This window comes from Melospiza melodia, chromosome 1 (genome assembly GCF_035770615.1).
Source record: "Melospiza melodia melodia isolate bMelMel2 chromosome 1, bMelMel2.pri, whole genome shotgun sequence".
In the NCBI taxonomy this organism is placed as follows: domain Eukaryota; kingdom Metazoa; phylum Chordata; class Aves; order Passeriformes; family Passerellidae; genus Melospiza; species Melospiza melodia.
The window spans coordinates 136,786,584-136,808,462 of NC_086194.1; the positions used below are offsets into that span (position 1 = coordinate 136,786,584).

General features: G+C 36.4%; 1 protein-coding gene across 1 annotated transcript in view; it reads left to right on the forward strand.

Moving 5' to 3' along the window:
* RAB2A (RAB2A, member RAS oncogene family) overlaps nt 1-21,647 on the forward strand; it is a 43,052-nt gene extending 21,405 nt beyond the window's left edge. Inside the window, exons 4-8 of the mRNA XM_063169224.1 lie at nt 3,773-3,855; nt 5,205-5,297; nt 8,780-8,891; nt 17,823-17,891; nt 20,009-21,647. Coding sequence (XP_063025294.1) covers nt 3,773-3,855; nt 5,205-5,297; nt 8,780-8,891; nt 17,823-17,891; nt 20,009-20,104 — 453 coding nt within the window. The 3' untranslated portion in view covers nt 20,105-21,647. The remainder of the gene's footprint in view (nt 1-3,772; nt 3,856-5,204; nt 5,298-8,779; nt 8,892-17,822; nt 17,892-20,008) is intronic.
* Nucleotides 21,648-21,879: the final 232 nt, after the last annotated feature.

Sequence of the window (21,879 nt, forward strand, 5' to 3'; positions counted from 1 at the left end):
ATGGACAGCTCCTCACAGCACTGACTCCTTCACAGCACAGCCAACAAACTCCAGCTCCCTTTTCAACCAGCTCATCCACTCTTTTATAGAACTCATCTTCATTGGACACAGCTGTGGCCTGTTAAAGGCAGGCCTGTTCCTAATCTTTGGTAATTAGCACAGCTGCAATTCCTCAGGGGTGAGATTACCTTCTGCACTATCTGTATTTTCTTACATTTCCACAGGAGTAGTAACACTTGGAGTATTTTTTTAAATATGCCAGAGATACTGTGTCCATGATAACAGTTGCATAGCTTAAATGTTACTAAAAACTAGTATAGGTCCTAAATCTTGTATCTTAGTGACCTGAGGTGATTGATCTTGCTTCATGTTCTGCTTGCATTGTTACTTTCAAGTTGTGCTTTGGTCTCTATACTGAAGTATACTTTGAAAAGCACATGGGATATATGTCTGTGCAGTTGAAGCAGGGATGAAGATTTTTGTACTTGCTTGAAGACCTAGGAGTTCTACAACTGTCTATATAGACAAGTCTCTGCTATCAGAAAGCTTGCTTGTTTCTGTGAACCATTATGCTATGAATTGTAAAAGCTTACAGAGTAGAAAACAGCCAGAAAAGAATGTTACTTAGCACTTAAAACATTTCTTGTTTATCAGAGGCTCTCATTTTTTCGCGATTAGTGAACTACTCATGTCAGACCTAGCACCTGTTTCTCTGAAGAGAGAGGATGCATGTTCTAGGTTCCTGCAGGCAGCCATGTCTGAGCTGGAGTTTTTGTGTGTGAAGTAGCTGTCAGGTCTAGCTGTTACCAGAAGCATTCTCCATCTTCCCATTTCCACTACAGTGAGTATATCCTGGAATTACCATGGAGAAAAGCTTGTGTCACCTGTACTGGATGTAATATGGCCTTGGCAAACACCGTGTTTAACATTTGTTTCCTGACTATTGCCCCTGCTCTTCTTAACACCACTGCCCCCTGCCTCCCCCACCATCTGGATGTGGAACTCAGCAATCTGCTTTGAATGGCCCTACCTGAGCCAGGGGGACTGGAATGGGGATCTCCACGGGTCCCTTTCTGTGAGAAAAAACTTTTTCATATGGAAGAGAGATAAAAAAAAGTGCTGGATTTTGCAGGAACATGAAGGGGATGGTAATAACAAAATCATACTTAAGATAAAGGCCCTTCTCTGATATTGAAGCTGATTTTAATTTATACTGAGCTTCTATACAGCTGCTTCTGTCTGTTGCTCCTTGTAACAAGCAGCTTAACTGGGGTAGGTCCTTCTTTGTAAGACTGATAAAGTATAGTTATAGTACACTTGAGGTTTTTTAAGTCTGTTTTGGCTAATAGCCTAGACTTTCTTTCAGTTTTGACTTCTTTTGACTTTTGAAATAGCTTGTCCCCTTTGGAAAAAAGGGAAGTGGACAGAGAAAACAGATGAAGAAGTAAAGTAAGAATGATGCTTAAAAAAGGTGTGGAATGTATGCTGCATGCCTAACCCTATGTTGACCTTCTATATTGACTCTATATTGACCTAGATCTCATTCAGAATGATACTTTAAAATAGACAGTAAATTTTTATATATAAGAGATTTCTATTATATAATACATTTTTATGTTATAGATAAAACAAACATTAATATTGTGGAGCTTCTTTCCAGAAACAGTTTTCTTTTGCTTAGAATGAAAGGGAATTGAGTTTGTGTTGTCCACTGGTATATGTAAGCCTAAATTCATTATTGCTATATGGAAAATGTGATCTCTTCACCAAAGGAGGTACCGTTTTCCACCCTTTCCTTAAGGAAGCAGTGATATTTAAATTTCACCACTGTCAAGTAAGACACAATTAAAATTATTACACTAGTTTCAGTATTTATATAGTGAACTTTTAGAAGTGATTCTTTTAAGAATTCACTATTCATACATTTTTGTGAGATCTGCTAGAACCTCTGACAATGTTGCTTGACCATGATTAATTTACTCAGGGAGATGAACAATTTCACATGTCAGGATGGAATTTATGAAGGTGTAACAGGCCATCTTAATGTGTCAGGTGAAGTCCAGGTCATGTGTAATTTTAGGCAATGTATGGAATACCTTGGTAACAGTAAGTTGTCTGTTTGGCAGGGAAATGTTTCATTTGTCTACCATCCACTTGAGCTACTCACCACACTAAGAAAAGGTGGTAAATCTTACTTGAATTTCTGTGTAGGAAACCAGGTATTACACTAAAAAACTGTTGCTTATTTGTTTTTTACTATTTCTTGGTGGGTTCTGCTCATTGTCTGTGTTCTATTACCAAAGTTTACATGAAGGTGTACTTGGACTCTTAGCCAAGAGTGGATGTGAGTGTATTCTAATGGTGTTGAAACTGTTGTGTTATAGTGTATTTTATAACTGTTTCCACTGGAATGGCTAAGATAAAACGTTTTCTTAAATAAAAGTTACTGTTTATTCTGGAAGAGAAGGATGCTTTCTGAAGACTGAAAACATCTAAATTTGTTGTGCCACTGTTCTTGTTGAGTGACAGTATCTAGATGAAGTTTTCTTTGAATTTAAGAAGATGTGCTATTAAGAAAAGTACAGTAACTGTGAGAAGGAAAAGTTGTCCATATACTAATTTTGTAGGCATGCCTGAATGGTTCCTTGTATTTGATAAATATTTCTTTCTTGTGTTCAATGTTTTTAAATCAGGACAATTTCCTATAGTTCTACAGATTTACTGCACATAGAGTTTTTTTCAGCATTAGTATTTCTTAAGCATGTTTTGTGTTATCTTTGAATTATGCTAAAACATCTGGTATTGCTAAATATTAGAAGTAAATATTTTTTCTAGCAAGTGTCAAGTGCTAGATAGCTCTTCTGAAAAGCGTGAGCATGAAGAGCTCAAGATCTGAAACCATGAATATTTATTTTTCGGGACTGTATTCTTTTGAACATGTTCTTTTAGGTGCTCAAATTTTTACAGAATACTTTTCTGTGAGAGCTATCTAATTTATGTGGACTCTGAAGTTTTTCATAGAGTCTACATAAATTAGAATGTATATGAAGATGACTCTTGCATCCTGTAGCTGCTTTGACAAGCATTATTTATCAAGTACAGAGGAAATTGATTAACTGTGGAGCAGAATTGTGTAAAATTGAATTCACAACCATTTTCTGTTTTTTCTTAATAAAATGATTACTGAAAGAATTCCATCTGAAGACTGTTGAAAGCTGGCTGCAGTTTATGATATAACGGATAAAATCTGCATCCTTGGCCTTCCAACAACCTTTACACCAGCAGATGGTGGGCGTAAAGATGTCATTCATCATTTATTTACAATGGACTTTATTTATTCTAGTGTCAACAGCTGCCCCAGGGAGCGGGTTATTGAATTCAAATGTGAAGCTCTGGGTTATTTGCTTCCTTTCAAATTTGTCTTCAGAGCTTAGTTGCTAGGAGTCCATTCTGTGCTCTAATAATGATTCATGTATTGTGAAGCCATTCAGTAAATTGGGTTGTCAGGGATTGCCAAAAAAGGTTTAGAGGTCTTGTTCCGATTTTTTTTTTTCTTTTTTAACAGCACTGTGCTGTAGTTGGTGTCTTCTCCCTATGTGCCTTCTCTTGCTGCTGTTGGTGACTTTGTCCCAGTTGTCCCCTTTCTGATTTCCCATCCATACTCTTCTCCATCTCTCAAAAGTAGAATTCCATGATCCTGTGACTCTAAGTCATGGTTTTTAGGAACAAAAACCAAGTATTAGATATGAAGTAATGAAACTTTGTTCTACAGGCAGGGCAGGAGTCCTTCCGTTCCATCACAAGATCGTACTACAGAGGGGCCGCAGGGGCTTTGCTAGTGTATGACATTACAAGGTGAGAATTCCAACTGGATTTCAATGATGTGTCTGTGTAGAATTGTGCTATGGTGTACAGTAGTGCTAAGTGTCTCATCTAATTTGGCTTTGTGTGTAGATACTGGTAATCTAACGTTACGTCAACTTTTTTATAACTGCTCTAATAAGATATAGCATACTAACCTATATACTTCCAGTTTTCTCTGTATAGTAGTTGAGAAAGCATGCATAAAATTCGGGAAGAATGAAATAAAATATTTTTATAAAATATTGACCATCAACCTCTGGGTTGCCTTTATGGAGAAATACCTGAAAATATTTAATTATTTCCTTTCTAGTATTTTATTATCATGAGGGATATTTTTTCATTAATTATAGCAGATTACTTTTGCTGAAGTGCTATTCTGCAAAGGAGTGAAATAGTAAAACATAGAAGTTTGGTTACGTAAAGAATACCAGGAAACTTGTAGACTTGTACCATTGACGTGTTTATGAGGTTTAGAAAATACAGGTCTTAATCTGATACTTTTTTAGTAGGTCAAAGTTACTGAAGTTTCCCTGCTGTATTAAATAAAGTATCTATATACAGTCTGTCTATAAAGCTGTGGGTACTCTGGCTGGTTTATGAAAATGTTCAGGCTCCAAAGTCTTCTTAAGTTGTGTGTTTCCTGTGGGTCTTGGCACTTGTTGCATTGAGCAACCACTTGTACTGGAGATTTCCTAGATATTTTATCCTTTGTTCCCTTTTTATGTTTAAATATCAAGAAGCAGCCTGTTCTTTCCTTTGGATTTCCAGCAAATGAATCTTTGATTTATAAATAAAATACAATATCTTAAAACCACTCTACAAGCATGGGATTTATTACTTAGTTTACACCTTCTGTAAAAACTGTAATGTGTCACATTCACGTACCTCACTTTAAAAGATTTTACTGCTAAATTTATTATTCAGCTTTTAAACTCACTTAAAAATTATCAATCATTTTCTGCTTTCAGTAAAACAAATATTACTGTATGAGTATGTGTTTATTTGTACTGTTCTTTGGCTTGGGTGAAGCTGATGAGTGCTTGTAAAATTCTGTTCAGTTTTTATATGTATATAAAATTACAGATTCTTACAACTCTAAGAATCCTCTTTACTCTTTGTAGCAAACATGTTTTCAATTACTTTTTAGGCAGAGTTCATTAACACTGCTTGTTTGCTAAATTTTTGTTTGCCCATTCTCCCTCTCACAAAGGGATTACTAGCTTTTATCCATAGAGCATGTGCACCAATAAATGAGTTGATTATTCAAGTAGAATAGTGGACTAACAGGAGAAAGATTTCTTAAAATACTGCTTTTAATGTTCATTCTCTTCTGTACTTAGGAGGGACACTTTCAACCACTTGACAACTTGGTTAGAAGATGCTCGTCAGCATTCCAATTCCAACATGGTTATAATGCTTATTGGAAACAAAAGGTAAAATCTTATTAGCTGTTATTTTTTAAGAGAGAACTTCTCTGTATTTCAGCTTTTGAGTTTTCTTATTTGTAGGGTGTATGTTAACTTCAAGTTCCCTTCTGTCACTGTGCATAGTTCTGTGGTGAGCCTAAAACTTTTCTTATTCTACTTAAATTAACACAATGTGCAGCCCATGGATCAGCTACATTATGTTCTGAATATCTATTTTAGAAATAATTTTATTCCAAGGGATTGATTGCAAATGCTTGAAGCAATGGATTATAAAGAGTTATTTTCCATTATGCTTTTTTGTCTCTGGAATCACCAGTTAGGAACACCTGGATCTCTCCCTTATAAAGAGAATGTGATTCCTAATTTGAGGTGTTCTAAAGTGCTTTAGTTTTGGTTAAGTATCACATCAGAGAAAATGTCATTTCAAAAAAGATGACCATAGTACAGGATTCACATCAAAAACTTCTCTCAAATGTAAGAAGTGCATGCCTCAATGATTGAGACATTTCTGATTTACAATCCTCTTCCATATTCTGTACCTTTTAGCTGGGATTGGGGGTCAGAGAATGCTTTTTCATTGTTTCCTGGTAAATTCACTTACTTGGTCTTATCAGCTACACTCTCTAAAATTATAAAATTATTCCTTGTCGATGCTGAGACTGGGTAGTGAAAGTCTTAATAAAAACACATCAGTGAATATATTATCTGTAATTCTTCTCGTTCTTGATCCAGTGAATTATGAAAAAATCATATCTAGTTTGTTTTTTTTTTTTCCTGGATGCAGAATTTTTTCAAAACACCAAAAGCATCAGCTCAGAATTTAATAACCCTGTAATTATGAGCCTTTGTGTAATTGACTGGAACTTGTGTCCATGCCTCAATAATTCTTGAAGGTAAAGGTGCCAGTTGAAATAATGGGGTGTATGCATGCCCCTGAAAATTTCACGAGCAGCCACACAATTTCTTAGACACTACTGCGAAAGCAGCTTTGTGATAGTGAGAGTGAGTTTGCTGTTCAGGCCTGTTGAACTTTTATTTTCTTCTTCCTCCCCCTCTTCTCCCTTCTGCTTTCCCTCATTGCCCCACTACCCTCTACCTCCTCCTGAAAACCATGGTACATATTAAGTAATTGTGAAGTTTGTCAACTTTTTTTTACATTATCTGGTAAATGACTAACAACTTCCTTTTTAATTGAGGAATGTGTCAAGCATAATCTTGACAAATTAATATAAAAAATGTAATCCTGTTTTGTTAAATGAAGCTTTGGTAAACCCGTGATGGCCCTGACCAACTGTTTTTATAATTGTGTGAGTAAAAATATGGCACTGAGAAAAACAGTAAAGTGTACTGTTTACTTGAGATAAGTTTGCATACTTAATTGACATCTGTAACTCTTTCTGATTATTCTTAGCTGTTAAACTAAATTTTCATGTTTTGTGTTCTGTGGATGCAGACTGATTTGCTACTTTCAGCTAGCCTGGTAATTCCCAGTTACAACTAGGTTTTATTCAAACAATAAATACACTTAAAACGTGCACTGTAAATTGTTGTAGATTAAGGTGCCGCATGAACTAAAAGTTTTAAGAGTTAAAATTTTAAACTTTTTAAAGGATATTGTTTTCAAGGAGAGCAGGAAGAAAACTCCTTCAATTTTGTTGCTTTATCCTGAAAGAGTTCTTATGGTAGGGCATACTGCTAGAGGTGGGTGGAAGGAAGAATGTGTATGCTAGCATAGTAGTTTTGAAGGAATAAATACTGCTCTTATGACTCCCAAAAGTGCACTGGACATAAGTTCATACAACTGACTTATTGCTGGATTTGAAAAGTGTTGAGAATTTAATTTGAAATATTATGGCTGTTTGTTGAAAACATTACAAATACTAGTGTTAAAACATTACAAATACTGTACTTAATCTTCTTTCCAGAACAAAGCATAGCTATATTGATCTAGTAAGACCAAATGCTTCGAATTATTGGAATGGAGAGAGGAAGACAACTGTGGTTAGTAGAAGCAGTTAAAGATCTTTAAGAATATGTTTAGGTATCAGTATGGAGTTTTGATTGGGCTGTCATTGCAGTTTTTGATACAACTGCATTATTTCAAGTAAGAGGTTACTTGTTTGTTCTGTCATGGAGATAACACTGTAGTGAATCAAGGTTTTAAATAAGGTATTTTTGAGAGTAGGATGGTAGTAATAAATAAAGACATTGCTCAGGTTGAAAAAGATAATGTCAGCTAATACCAGGAGTACTTAAATATAATGAACATCAACTTCAAAATTGTTTTGAGAAGATATTTCTTGTACCCTTATCTTCAAATTTTTTAATATTTAAATGTGCTGATTTGTATTGACTCTGTAACTCATCTAAGCTAGCATTTAGTTAAATATTACAAAAACCTGCTTTGCTGCAAAATAGATGCCACAGTGAGTATTACATAATTTGAATATATGTATAATTACAAAGTTGGCAAATGCTGAAGTCTAGCATGATACATTTTATTTGTATACTGCCTGCACATTAAATATATCTATTTGTATGCTGTTTAGTTAAAGATTTGTACCTAGGAAGATATTTATGCATTTACAACTTAGATGAAAATTCATCGAAATATATATCTTACACTTATACATGAGTAATAAGTATATAATTTTTATTGCTCAAGATGTAATATACTTACGAAGAAGGACAAACTGTGAATTGCTTGTTAGTAAAGAAGCTTTAAAAAGTAAGGGTGAAATGCTTGTGTCTGTATGACTTAGACAAAAAGATTTGTCTCTAGTTGTCAAGTCCAAGAGGATTTTTTTCTGCTTTTTTAGGTAAAAATTTTGAATTAAATTGCTTGGAAAGCAGGAAGCAAGAACTTGTCTAACAGTAATTTCAATTTCTTTTGCTGCTGGAGGGCCAGGAGTTTCACAACCAAAGTGCTAACTTACTGGGAGAGAACAGCTAATGCAGTTCAAAAGAACTTAATTCTGCTTTTAAGGTTTTTTTAATCAGAGAAGAAATTGACTGTGTGAAGTTTTGCTACAGAATAGAAAAAAAACTTTATATTTTTAATTGTGTTTAGTATAAATAACTCATTTATAAAGCTCTTTTATCAGCTCAGCTTTATAGTATTGAATTGGTAGATAATAATATAATAGAAGAGAGTGATATATACTGAAAGAACAATGTCTAAAGTTAATATTCAAGGAATACCTAGATAAATACACACTCTTCCTGTAGAAAGCTATTTCATGAAGTCTTTGATAAGATTTATGTCAGCTAGAGTGTATAGCTCAAGTAAGTGTCATGCCTGTGACTATTCCATGTACTGTAAGTGCAGGACTTAGAATAATTCTGTTTTAAGGGCTTGACAAGTTATATACCCAAGTTCTGATGGGGGCCCTTGGCTTCTCATGCTTTTAAGCATGTTTGTGAAGAACTATCTTTATATGGACGTGTTAGACCATGTAATTTAACTTTTCTTTTTTCTTCTATCTTAGTGATTTAGAATCTAGACGAGAAGTTAAGAAAGAGGAGGGTGAAGCATTTGCACGAGAACATGGACTTATCTTTATGGAGACATCTGCCAAAACTGCTTCCAATGTAGAGGAGGTAACTTTGCTCAACACTGGCTTTTTACTAAAACAGTTGATTTAAATTACACTTGTTTGTATAGATAGTATTCCTCTAGATTTTGGGTTCCTTAATTTGAATTAGCTACTCTTTATATTAGGAGAATAATGTATATTATATATTATTCTGTGTTGTAATTGATTACACAGCACTAATTATATTGTTGAGACTTCCTAAATAATGTACTTGTGGGTTTTTTGAAGTATTTGATCAGAGAAATGGCTAACTTCTGTCTGCTGTGAAATCTAAGAAGTGAGGCTAGAGTAGATTTGCTAGTCCAAAGCAAGCCAAGCTATTGGTATTCTTGGCAGATGTCACTGTAACCTGTTCTGAAGGCTCCTGGTATATCATGAGCTCTTCACAGCAATCTCTTGCAGTGCTTTGCTATTTGTACTGTCATCATCTTTCCTGTATACTACCTTGTAGGAATCTTCTTCAATTTGCACACAGCTTCTATTTTCTGTCCTCTACAGAGCTGCCGAAAGGATCATTGCCTTGGTTACTGTAGTCTGCTGTGTATTTGAATATTAGGTCTTTTCAAGTTTGGCTTATAGTTCACATTTCTGGACACATGTGAATTCTTGCATTTCTCACCTTGGTTTACTGCATTCCTTTCTTGAAGGGTAGTCATGGTGGGCTGAACTCAGCTGCAAGTGAATACCTACCAAGTTGCTCACTCAGTGTTTCTGTCCAGCAGGATAGGGGAAAGAACCAGAAGAGCCAAGGCAAGATAAAACTCAGGGCCTGAGATAGTTTTAAATATTAAGGAAAGAGATGGACAAAGAGTGACAGAAAAGCAGTCACAGCTTCCTGCAAACAAATTGAATTTAATTTCTCTGAGAACCAGTGACTTTGACTACCTTTTGGTTTTTTTTCTTGAGCATTATATCATATAATATGAAATACCCCTCAAGCCAGGTCTGGTCAGCTGTCCTGGCTGGTTTATGTGCCCCCGTGATTTTGCCTACCCTAAGCCTAATCACTGTCAGGAGAGGGCAGTGTAAGAAATAGAAAACCTTGACACTCAGCAGTAGCTAAAACATCAGTGTGCTATCAACACTGTTTTAGTCATAAATCCAAAACACAGCACCATGCAGGCTGCTATAAAGAAAACCAACTGTGTTGTAGCCAGGCAAGTACAGTGGTGGACCAAGAGCTCCAGCTGAGATGTTAGTGCTATGTACATCAGAAAGATTGCTTCACATGTCTTTAAAGCCCATACTGGGTTCATCCACACTGAACTTTCTTAAAATGGCATAACTTCTTATACTACGTAATCCATCCCTATTAATTTCCTAAACTATCCTAAATTCAAAATGGTGTGTGACCAATGAGGTATTCTTTTAGTGGTAAAGCCTTTTCATTATAAAATATTAAAGTTTTTTGAAAAGTTACAGTAAGCTATAGATGACTTTGACAGAATTCATTACCACCTGATTCTAAAGTTATCACCTCTTTTTGCATCCAAAAATATGTCCTAGTGAATGAATTGTCCAGTATCTAATGCATCTCTGATTGTCAGGAGGCAAATGAGCATGAAGTTCTTTATCAGAAAGTTCACATAGAATCCTCTCCTTGTGGGAGTAGTGTGTGTATGTACTGACTAATTCTGGTGGAAAAGCTTTAGGATCCAATCCTTTCCAGTGACAGTCAAGTGCATTCCTTAAATGGTGTTCTCAGTAAACACAAAAAAAAGTGGCATGATGTAGGAATAGTTAACAGCTATAGAAGCAAAATCCTAACTTCTAGCAGTTTCTTTATATGAACAAATCAGCTTCTGTTGGTAATGTTTTTTTAAGCTGTTTCCCTTGTTCAATCCTGATTTCCACCACTGTGGAATACCTTAGTAAATCCATAGCTGGAGCAGTACACTGACCTTTTCAGTGCTTGGATCTTAAAACAGTTTAAAATTGTTCATTATATTCTTCAGGATTTTGTCTCATTACTTACATCTTGAATAGAAATGGATGATAAGGAGTGGAAAACATGCTGCTGGCTGTTTGTTTTGTGCAAGGCTGTTGGAAAAGTTTCCATCCTGTTTGCATAATAGGTAATAGATAGTAGGGAGTGGGAAGTAGATCCTTCATAGTTACTTTGGAGACTTCTAAGGATTCGCTGTGACCACAGGGTTAAATCATCGTATTTCATATGGAATGGGATTGTGTAAAAAGAGCTTCTGCGTCACTGAGAAGGTAGAATGGTTACTGGAGGGAGGTTAGGCACAGGCTTATAATCTGACTGCAGTGCAAGGACAGGTAATGCTAGTGTCTTCATATTTATTTGAACAGGAGGTTGTTGTTGATTTCCTTTTAGTTTCTGTCAAAAGCTGTACAGGTAACCAACTATCAAAATATTACTGACTTTGTGCTTCTCTTTTTTTCTCCTCAGTGATTTCTAAGGTGATTGTAGTTAGAGCAGTGTACACTTTATCATGAATGGCTGTGGGCTTTCTCATGGTGGAGTCTTGTTAACTTTTGGAATCTTGGTTAACATATTTACTGTGGATGGGTGATGTGCACTCTGAAATGCTCTTTGCAGAGTTCAGTGTTGCTTATTCAGTTTTTCTAAGAAAACACCTTGATGTCCATTGGGAGGCTTTTCACTTGTACGCACATAACTATGGGCTCTGAACCCCACGCAGGTTTGCACTTGTTTTAATCATAGCATCCATTACTTTCTGACCTCTCATTAAACCAGCACATAATACATAGGAATTTTTTTTTTGTCTCATTTGCAAGAGACATTAGCAATTTTATCACATTAGTTATTTTCATTGGTAGTTCAGCAGTAGTTTGTGACTATTAATTGTGCTCTTACCTGCAACATGCAGTTCAGAGTTTGCTGAGAGCTTACTGCTTGGGCAAGGGCAGAGTAGAATCACCAGCATGACCTCAGGGTGACCACGTAGTCCCTTACAGCACATAGTGTTTAACTCTTTGTCCCTGGCATATCAATGGCTTGAATCTATTTATGTGCACTGATTCTCAAGAAGTAAGGATACCTAGCTGTATTTGGGAAGCTACAGTAACTTAGTGCATTATTATTTAATTTCAGACTGCTGCTTTTAATGATGATTACTGATGGGACCAGTCTTAATCCAGAAAGTTTTCTGGATGCTGGTCAAAGCAGTGCTAAACAGCATTACTGTTCAGAAGCTATTCTCACTTGAGTTGTGCCAGTGTATCACTGACTCCTGGTGTGGGAGTTGGTTTTAGTAAGTTGTTTCCCATATGGAGGGGTGTCTATGCCAAACTTAAGAGCATTGGTTGTGTTGTTCCCAGTTGTCTGCACATAAATAGAATGCAACAGTGAATTCATTATTTAGGATTAAATCTGAATGGACTAATGGTTTTAACTGAGCAATGGAGCACTTCTGCTACATGGAGCTTGATGGTCATTCAGTGGTTCTGTTTCAGTTATGACTTAATTTTCTCTTCAGGCAGCTTCTTTCATGCTTTTGCTTAAATGAATAACAAATATTCAAAGCTCCTGTAGCTTCAACAGTGGCACAGTAAGAGAAAGGAGATGCTCTTTTGTAATATTCTCTGAAGAGTGAAAGTGAAAATATCATGGAAAAATTAGATTCTTAGAGGCATCTAAAGTCGAACTGATTTTTAGAGTGTGTTTAATTTCCCTTCTAACCTTCCTTGAACACAACTAACAGCTGGGAAACAAGCAGTTGTTTGACATGGTAATATAGTAAGCAGGAATTTAGTTAATAAAACTTTAAAATCATAGGATGTTAATAATTTTCATAGCAATGTAAAGTAACACACAAGAGGTAATCTGACTAACACTTGAAAAAGAGCAGGATTTCTAGGTCATAAGTCTTTAAATAAAACCAAAAACACCCACCCAAAAGTTAGGTTTATCTTAATTTGCATCAAAACCAATATTCCTTCAAGTTCTGGAAATCAAAGTTCTGTGACCTTTCAGCTGTGTGAAGCTGACATTTTAGTCAGTTTCTCCCAGGAGAAAATGGGGTTGAAGCTTGTGTCAGTTCAGCTGAGGAAGGAAGAAGGGGCAGGACACCTAGCTCTAATGAGGATACACAGCTTTTAGCTGCTTGTGGCAAATCCTTGGATTGTGCCCCAACTTGACAATAAGGAACACTGGCTCTGCCGTGGTTCTTGGGGCTTCTGGGCGTCTGGTGGTATGATAAAAATACAAAGTCTCAGATAACTAAGTGTTTCAGTCTTCATAGAAGAGCATGAAATCTATGATACTGCTTGCCTGACCTGTAGATTCCTGGAGAAAAGGATTCTTAGTTCTGGGGGTTCTATCTTTTTTGGTTTCCCTCGGGTAACTGTTCAACAACAGTTACAGAACTTATTAAGTCAGTTTGAGCTCTAGTAATATGTATCAGCTCAAGAAGTCTGTCAGAAAGTTTGTCCCTCAATGGGGACATAAAGAAATCGCTGTCAACTTCTGGTTTGTGTCTTTGCACCTATACTTCAAATATAAGGTTACAAATGTGTTGGGGTGCTTTTTGGGTGTGGGTTCATTATATAGCACCTTATTATGCTTACTAACCCCTCTGCATCCCTTTTAGTGTGCTAGGATTCTTCCTGAAAGATAATTTACCTGTAAAAAGCATTCCCTTACTGTGGGTGCATAAAAGAGCTGCTCAGAGCTTTGGAATCTCACTTTATTAAGTGGCCATCTAGCACCACTTACACACTGGGATGGTGAATACTTTAGGCATAAATCCATTTCTTGTCTATGTTGTTACTGTTTCCAAATGCATTCTTAAATAGTAGAGTAATCTAACTATATCATATCTTACTGCTAAAAGATAAGATAGGAAATTGGAGAGGAGGAAAATTCGAGGTGTTGGCTGGGTCATACGTTAAAATTTGTGGTACATTTAACCTTTCAGCATTCCTCATGTAATTGTAAGAAAGAATCCAGGAAATAATGATTGCCAAATTTTTATTTCCGTGCATTAAACTTAATTTTAACATTGCCACCAGAGGGCAGCATGTTCCACGAGCTAGCAGTGCTGAACATGTTCTCGTACCTGATTATAGGCAAAGATGAACTAGTAGTCTTGAGTTTTGAAACATATCAGTAATTCATTTACAAGTTTTTTCCTGCTATGCTCAGCTTATAGCAAAGTCCTAAGATTGTTGTCCTTCCAATAGCTTTCTGAGAAAAACAAGTGACATTATTGACATCTGCAAGTAAAAACTGAATGTAGCTGCTCTACTACTCACATTCTGGTGCCCCTAACTTATTATTACTCCTGCATACAGCTCCCATGAGACAGTGGTATCAGAACTTACTTACTCCCTTACTTGTTTTTTGCATTGTTTTTACCAGTTACAGAATTAATTTTTCCTGGATTTGTCTCAAGGGTGGTTAAAACTGTATTACTTCTTTGTGTGATGATATGAATGTTGAAGTTGATTTAATTCTACATTCAGTGTTTGTAGGATTAATTTACCTTAAATGCAGTATCTGTAGTGTTTTTTGTAGTTGCAGTTTTGGGTTGTTTGGGGAGTTTTTTGGAGCAAGCACTGTGAGTCGTGACTTCTTGAGCCTCATGTTGCTATATAATCTGGGAAACTCCTTATACAAATAATCTAAAATGATAATGTACTGATATATTGTGATTTAAAAGCCTCTTTTGTTGGCTTTGCAGTAGGTGCAGGCATGACACAACAGGCAGATCACATCTTGCAAGGCTCACTTTCCCACTTGTACAGTAATGCACTTTTCCTCAAAGGGATATTGCTATGATTTGGGAACCTAGTGATAATGAGCACACAATTGAAAAACATGTTACATTAAAACAAGTCACTGAATAACTTGTGTACAACCTTTTTTATTGCTGTGGTACAGTTATATGCAGTCTCATGCAAAAAGCATCAGCAAGTTGGAGTTTAGAAAATGATCAGAGTTAAACATTAAATGTAGACATTTTCCTGAAGGTACATTGTTTTCTTGAATTTCCCCAAAATGTAATCAAGGATTTTTATATTTGGAAGTCTAACATACTGATTTTGCAAAAGTCTCTCACTTCCTTTTATGAGTAACAGAGGCACTGTGTACTAGGGCATTGCCATCTTTCAGGTGATTATGTATAAATGCAGGGTGAGTCTGCTACTGTGTCCCCTGGAGTGGTGAAAATGAGCCTGGACCTGATTTGGGATGGAGAAGCATGAGTATCTTTGTCTGGTGTTTTAGTAGCAGCAGCATTATAGGAATGTACAGTGCAACTGCAGTAGGCTTGGTAGGCAGCCAGCTGAGTCCGTGTGGGCTTGCTGGTGAGGTCTTGTGTGGAAGTGGCTGAACTGCACCTGGATCCAGGCTGGTCTGTGAGGTGCTGCAGCTGTGTTCTTGCAGTGCCCTGCATGTGGTCTAATAAATCTAAACTGGATTTGAGGGGAAATCATTCTGTCTTTCTGCATTTATGGCTCAGTTAATCTGAAAATAGGATAAACTGCCCATAAATAATTAAGAGTTTATAGTATACTGCATGTTCCAGATAAGAGCGAGAACATGCAGTATTAAAAGAGATTTTTGGAAGAAGTCAATTCTACCAAGTTCACCTTCTTGTCCTTGATAATTGGAGCACTAGCATTAGCCAAAATCTGATGGGATAGTCTTAAAGCAGGTAGACTGCTGTTTTAGTGATGATCTCAGGTGATTGAGTCTGCTTACTCTTTGAATTGTAAGTTAAGATACATGGATCTGAGAGACAAATGGAAATATCAAGGGATTCAAGTCTCTTTTCAAGGCTGATTAGTAGCAATTTTTTAAAATATATACAAAGAAGGGAATGTGAGATAGACTTTCTATGTGCTATGTCCTTATAATTTGTTTTCAAAGAAGAATTATTTCTGTGGCCCAGTGCAACCTGGCATTTTGCTATGCAAAGTAACAGTATGTGCTGTTTAAATATGTCATGCACCAGAATCACTGTTGGCAATGGGGTAGTCAGATTATGACTTCAAGAGAACAGAAATGGTACACCTAAGATTAATGGAATATTTGGATTTTTCAGATCAACAGTTTCTTGGCCAATATGTTTAATATTAAAATATACTGCACTGAACTCAGTATACTCTTTTGCTTTGTATGGTACATGTGTACCATAAAAGGAATTTTATGTTGGTGCAGTGCTTTTATCCAGTGTGTTTTACTGGTTTTTGTGAGGATAGATGCATTGCTACAATGACTGCTCTTGAGTGTAGTACCCAAAAATTAATTTATTCTCAGTTGTATCAGTTTGGAGTCTGTTAAAATTCTGGTTTGTTGCTCTAAAGCAATTTTTATAGATTTAATGTAATTCTCATGAAATTAATTCTAAGAGTCTTGGTGTACTTAGCCAACATCTTCTAGAAGAGTTAGAAGTGCCAATTGTTAAGTGCTTGTTTACATGAAGTTATCATAACACTTTTTTTAAGACTTCAAGTTCTGTTTAATGTTCCGCTGAAGTAGAAGTAAGGATCCTCACAGAATCCAGCTGTGTGAATTTCAAAGTTGACTTACGCCTTTCAGTGGGCACATGTATGAAGCCATTACAATAATTAGTATGTTATCAGGAACAAAGATAAGTTTGAATTTTTTTCCTTACATAGAAAACTTCAGTTTCGGAGGAATTTGAATCAATTCGTAGTTGGCCAAAAGCCAATTTTTCTTCTCAACTGTAACACGTGTTTGAAAAACGAACTCGCTTCCTAAGTGCCTTGTGAATCTGCAATGATTAATTCTTCTCATTATTTTGCTGCAAATTCTCATGACCCTCTGTGATGATTCGATCACCCACTTAGAGTTTATGCATATTCATATCTCTCTGCTCCTGCTGCAGTCGTTCAAGTCTCCTTCACTGGCTGTGGTGTGTGCTTGGTGCAGTAATTGAGCTGCAGTAGATTGATTACTCTGGGGAGCTGTAAGGCCTTTAAAGGTGAAAACATATCAGTCCTGTTAATTAGGAAACAAAGCTCTGGTGGCAAGTTCAGCAGTCAAATGCTTCCAGTGTAGAAATGAGGAAAGGTATGATTTGTTCCTCTCCATGAACCCTGTTTACTTTTTTATATTTGAATTAGATCTGTATTTGCTGTAATAGGCTTGTGCAGAAGGTAGCATGGCTTGTGTGCTTGCATGGTGTTGGTATTTTAAAACAAAAAGAACTGTATGTTTATTGTAATTACTAGCTGCTGTTAATCACCTCCTAAATTATGCATTATTTTAGGTGTTACTTGACCTATAAAGCTAAATGACAGATGAAAATGGAATCATTGATTGTAAACTTTAACCAAAAACATCTATATCAGTCACTTGTTCAGATCTGAGTGTCAAAGTGTTTTCTCTGAATTAAAACAATAGATTTTTAGAAGTCATTACAAAACCTGGGGCCCCTCCTTTCTACTATTAAGATGTCTGTTACCCATTGTGTGCAAGATTAATTAAAGAGAATACGTTCTTAAAATTAGGTGAATATTAAATGATAGCGTAAGGTTTCAGCCAGCAGACAGCATCCTTACATCATCATTGTAAGTACCCTGTGGTTTTATGTTGCTAAGCACTCTAATCTAGAGTGGCCTATTACAGAGATATTAAGGGTAGAGGAAACCATCTGCCACACAATCTATCCATAAGGGTCAGAAATAAATAATTTAAAAGTAATTTATATATCTTAAAAACCACTTTTTCCCTGTAATTACTGGACAACAGATTGTGGAATACAGATGTTATGAAAATGCCACTGTTTTTGTAAACAGCGTGTGATCCATTGCTGCTTCAGGGTGGGTTATGGGATGCTGTTGTCATACCTGTTCCTGCAGAGGTCAGGAAGGAAAGTCTCACTGAAGCAACTGCACATGAGATTGAATTCCAGTTAGTGCATCCTACACTGAAGGATATCGCATTCATTGTGTCTGTGGTCTTCTTTCTCCGTTCTAGGCATTTATTAACACTGCAAAGGAGATCTACGAGAAAATCCAGGAAGGAGTTTTTGACATTAATAATGAGGTAACTTTTAGTACTCTGTACACTTTCTGCTTTTTTAAAGCACAGAATTCACCTCCCCTAGAAAGCTGGACAGTAAAAGATTTGTCTGTTCCATTTGGCTATAGAGTTGTCTGCCATTGTGATAAAAATGGATTAAAATAAGTGACCCTATCCATCCATGAAGCATCACAAAATAATATAAATCCCCAAAAGAGAAGAAAATCCACTTTCATCCACTTCTCCATATGGTGTCATCTGTTTTCAAAGATAATTTTCCACTATGTAAATGGAGGACCATGTTGATATGCCAGATGCACTCCATGAGCTGTCCAGTGTAGGGGAGGGATTGCTTTGAGAGTTACATAAAAGACTTTTGAGATGTTCCTGGTTTAGGTGGCTGGATACTGTAGGGAGTAAAAGATTAGCCATTTTGCTTATGCACATTAGTGAAATTAGAGATTAGGGCCTGTGCCTTTGCTTGTTTGGGATAGGGGTGGAGAGATGGAGAAAGGGGAACAAGAGCTAGAAAGATGTATAGTGTGTCTTGAATTTTGAAATTACTGTGCTGTTGAAAATCTTGCTTCCTAACATAGTTTTATATAAGCTCTCTGTTAACAGTCTCATAAAAATTTGACAATGTGAGGCGATCAGTCTTTTCGGGAGATCAGGTTGGGTTTTTTATCCTGCATGTCCCTCTATATTGTTGCTGAGGTGCTTAATGAAACCACATGTGAAAATCTGCGCCACCACTGTGCTCTGTTTGTGCTCTGTGGAAAGCTATCTCCAGACTGTCAGTGAGATGCTTAGACATTACCGTCCTTGCAGGATTGTTCAGAGTAGGGAGGGAATTGGCAGGACTCAAATTAGGTAGTTTTATCTTTTTTCGCTCAATATATTTCAACATGAGAGAATTCAGACTGTTGAAAGAGGAAAAAAATCAGAAACTTCAGCAGTATGCAAAGTAATGCATCAGGAAACTTGTAGCTAAATAAGATGTGAATAGTAATCCTCTAAACTAATTCTGACTGGAAAGTGTGTGTGCATGTTGGTGAAGCACTTCTTAAATTCAGTTCACTGATGAAAAATTTAAGATCATCTTTCACATCTTTCCTGAAGAAAATGCAGTTGGTAGTGCAATATAAATTGGAGAGCAGAGTGTCTGAAAAAGCATGCTTGTTGTATCTGTCGAGTTTCATATAGTAGCTGACTGCTTTACTGTGCCTTACCGAGCTTTGATTGCAATATGCTGTCAAGAGCCAACAGTCCGTGCTACTTACTTGGCTTTATGCCAAGTCTGGCTTCTTGATTCCTCAAGAAGTTGCTATCAGCCCAGAGGGGGCAAAACCAATGAGCCATAGGGCATGCTTTTTATTAAAGGGGAGTCAAAGAGCGAAAAGAAACCACATCAGCTGCTGTCAATACTAAGCGAGTGCCAGAAACCCGAAGGCTACCACTGCTGCAGAACAACTGCCAAGCACTATAAATCTGAGATTTGCTGTGACGCAAAGTTTCCTTAAGAGCTTAATTTCTGAAGCTACTGTATTACTTTTCTCAAAGTGGTGTATTTTTAGGTAAAATCCACTTGAGGGAGTGAGGGCTAAGATATAAGTGTGATTTTGATGAATGAAAGAGCTACGCTGTGTGTGGGTTCTTGGCAAGTAGCCATGTCTTTTGGGATCACAGAAATTATTGATGACACAGAACACTCGTATGCCCTTAGCCTCTACAGCTGATTCAACACAGAAAGAAATGCTGTCTAGAGAGGAAAAGTTTTATATTAAACTATTAAACTGGTGGAGATTTTGGCAAGAGGGGAGAGGTTAGCAAATGTTTCTTAGCAAATGTTGTGTATTTTTAAGCTATATGCCAAGTAGTATTCAAATACAATTCTTGCTCTGTGTTTTTTTTTTTAATAGGAGTTTAAGCTACAGAGTGTAACATGGAGATAAAATTCAAATGAGAAGGAAGGCATCTTACTTTAAATAATATTTAATTGCTAAGAACATGCTAGGAAAAATTACAAACTTTGATGTATTTATTGCATACATTAGGAGAACTTGTTATGTGATCTAAATAGAAAAAGTAGCTTTTTAAGTATATTCTAAAATATTTACACTGTGTATTAAACTTCATTTCAGGCAAATGGCATAAAAATTGGCCCTCAACATGCTGCCACCAATGCAACACTTGCAGGCAATCAGGGAGGACAACAAGCTGGAGGAGGCTGCTGTTGAGCCTGTTTTTACTTTCTAGCTGCCTGGATGAGGCCTACTTACTTGTTTGTTCACCCTTCCCTCCCCCTGCCCCGCTCGCCTCCACTTCAATTCAACTGAGACATGAAACTTGTAAGTTGGTTTCCTGTTGCAGAAGACTTTATCCTTCAAATTCTTGTATAACTTTGAATAAATGGTTAATGTTCACTTAAAGACAGATTTTGGAGATTGTATTCATATCTATTTACATTTGATTTCTAGGTCAATTGATGTGATTATTTTTGTTAAATGTTGTCTTGTGCCCTTGACTACGAACTGAATTGTATTAAACACTACAAAGTCATCTGAGTATTTTAATCAGTTTGTGTAGTTAGGTTTCCCAGCTCCTGAGGTTACCTAATGTTTAATATTGTAGAGCTGTCCTCAAGTTTTTTGTCAATTTTCAAGGCTATGAAGAGAAGCAGAAGGACTCTTTTAATTCTGTATTTATCACTTTCTGTATATATAGTTTAATAACCTGCTTGGGTGTACTTGCCAAGCTAGAATTCTTTAATGCATTTGCATAAAATCTATACTACTTAGAGCTTGAAAACTACAAAAGCATTAATAGGAACTGCTTGGATGCTAAATTTTAAGCCTTTTTGACATTGTTAGCATGTTCATGCTCCCCTGTCATTATCCTGAAGTCCAAGAGAGATGCTTAATGTATATTACTAGAGGCTACATACGTGCTATCTATTTTAATGCCAAATGTTTGCTGTTTATCCACAATTTCCACAACACCTCTTCAGAAATGGATTAGCTGTTTGCCTTAACAAATACTGTAGGTGAAAACAGAGTATGGATGAAAAGTAGAGGAGGAGTTGATAAATTTAAAATGGCACATTTTAAAAACATTAATCTTCTCAATGGTTTTTTCTTGTTTACCACTTGATTTCTAGGTATATTTTTCATGCAAGGACAGTTTTTCAACCTAAATGTATAGTGGTCGTGTAAAGTTTTCTTTTAGTGACAACTTGTAATCCTAAATATATGGTAAGCATCTTGTCTATTGTGAAGAGGGTGTGAAAATAAAATCTGCCAGTTTGGAAATCTTACTGAAAATCAAAACTACAAATGTTTTGTTACTTATTATGGTGATGGCTGGGGGGAGGGGTATATTTTTCCTTCAATGAAAGGGTTGCAACAGGACAAAACAAAATCCTGTGTTTAAGTGTTTATTTGTTAAAATACAGAATGTTCATGTCACCTTTCATACAAATGTGCAAACAACTGAGTTTCCATCTCATCCTATTTAAATAATTGCAGACAAAAGGGTGATGCTAATGGTAGGCCATGCTTCATGTATTGGGGGAAATAAAGGGGTGGGGGCAGGCAATGACTGCAAAACTTCTGTCTTACTGGACCAATATTGACTGCAACACAACACTGGAGGAAAGGGATCCTCGTGTCACCCATTCTGATTGTCAGAACTTGAACATTCAGAGTGAATAAATTTCAGCCTGATGGGTGTAACATAGCAGTGGTTCTGAGATTAAATAAAATTTGAAAAAATGGTGTGGAACCTTTTGTTGGTATCTCGGGGAAGGGGGAACCAGTATGGATTTATATTAGTTGCTGACTCCCTTCTTTTTTACACACTTAGTAACATTTTCAGCAATGTAATATAATTATTTTCAGTTTTTAAGTTATTAAGAGGTTACTCCATTTACGTACTTTCAACTTTTAACTGTTTATTTCACAGAGTTTGCATTTATGGAGCACACTTACTGTTTCGGTTGAAGTTTGAAAATGCG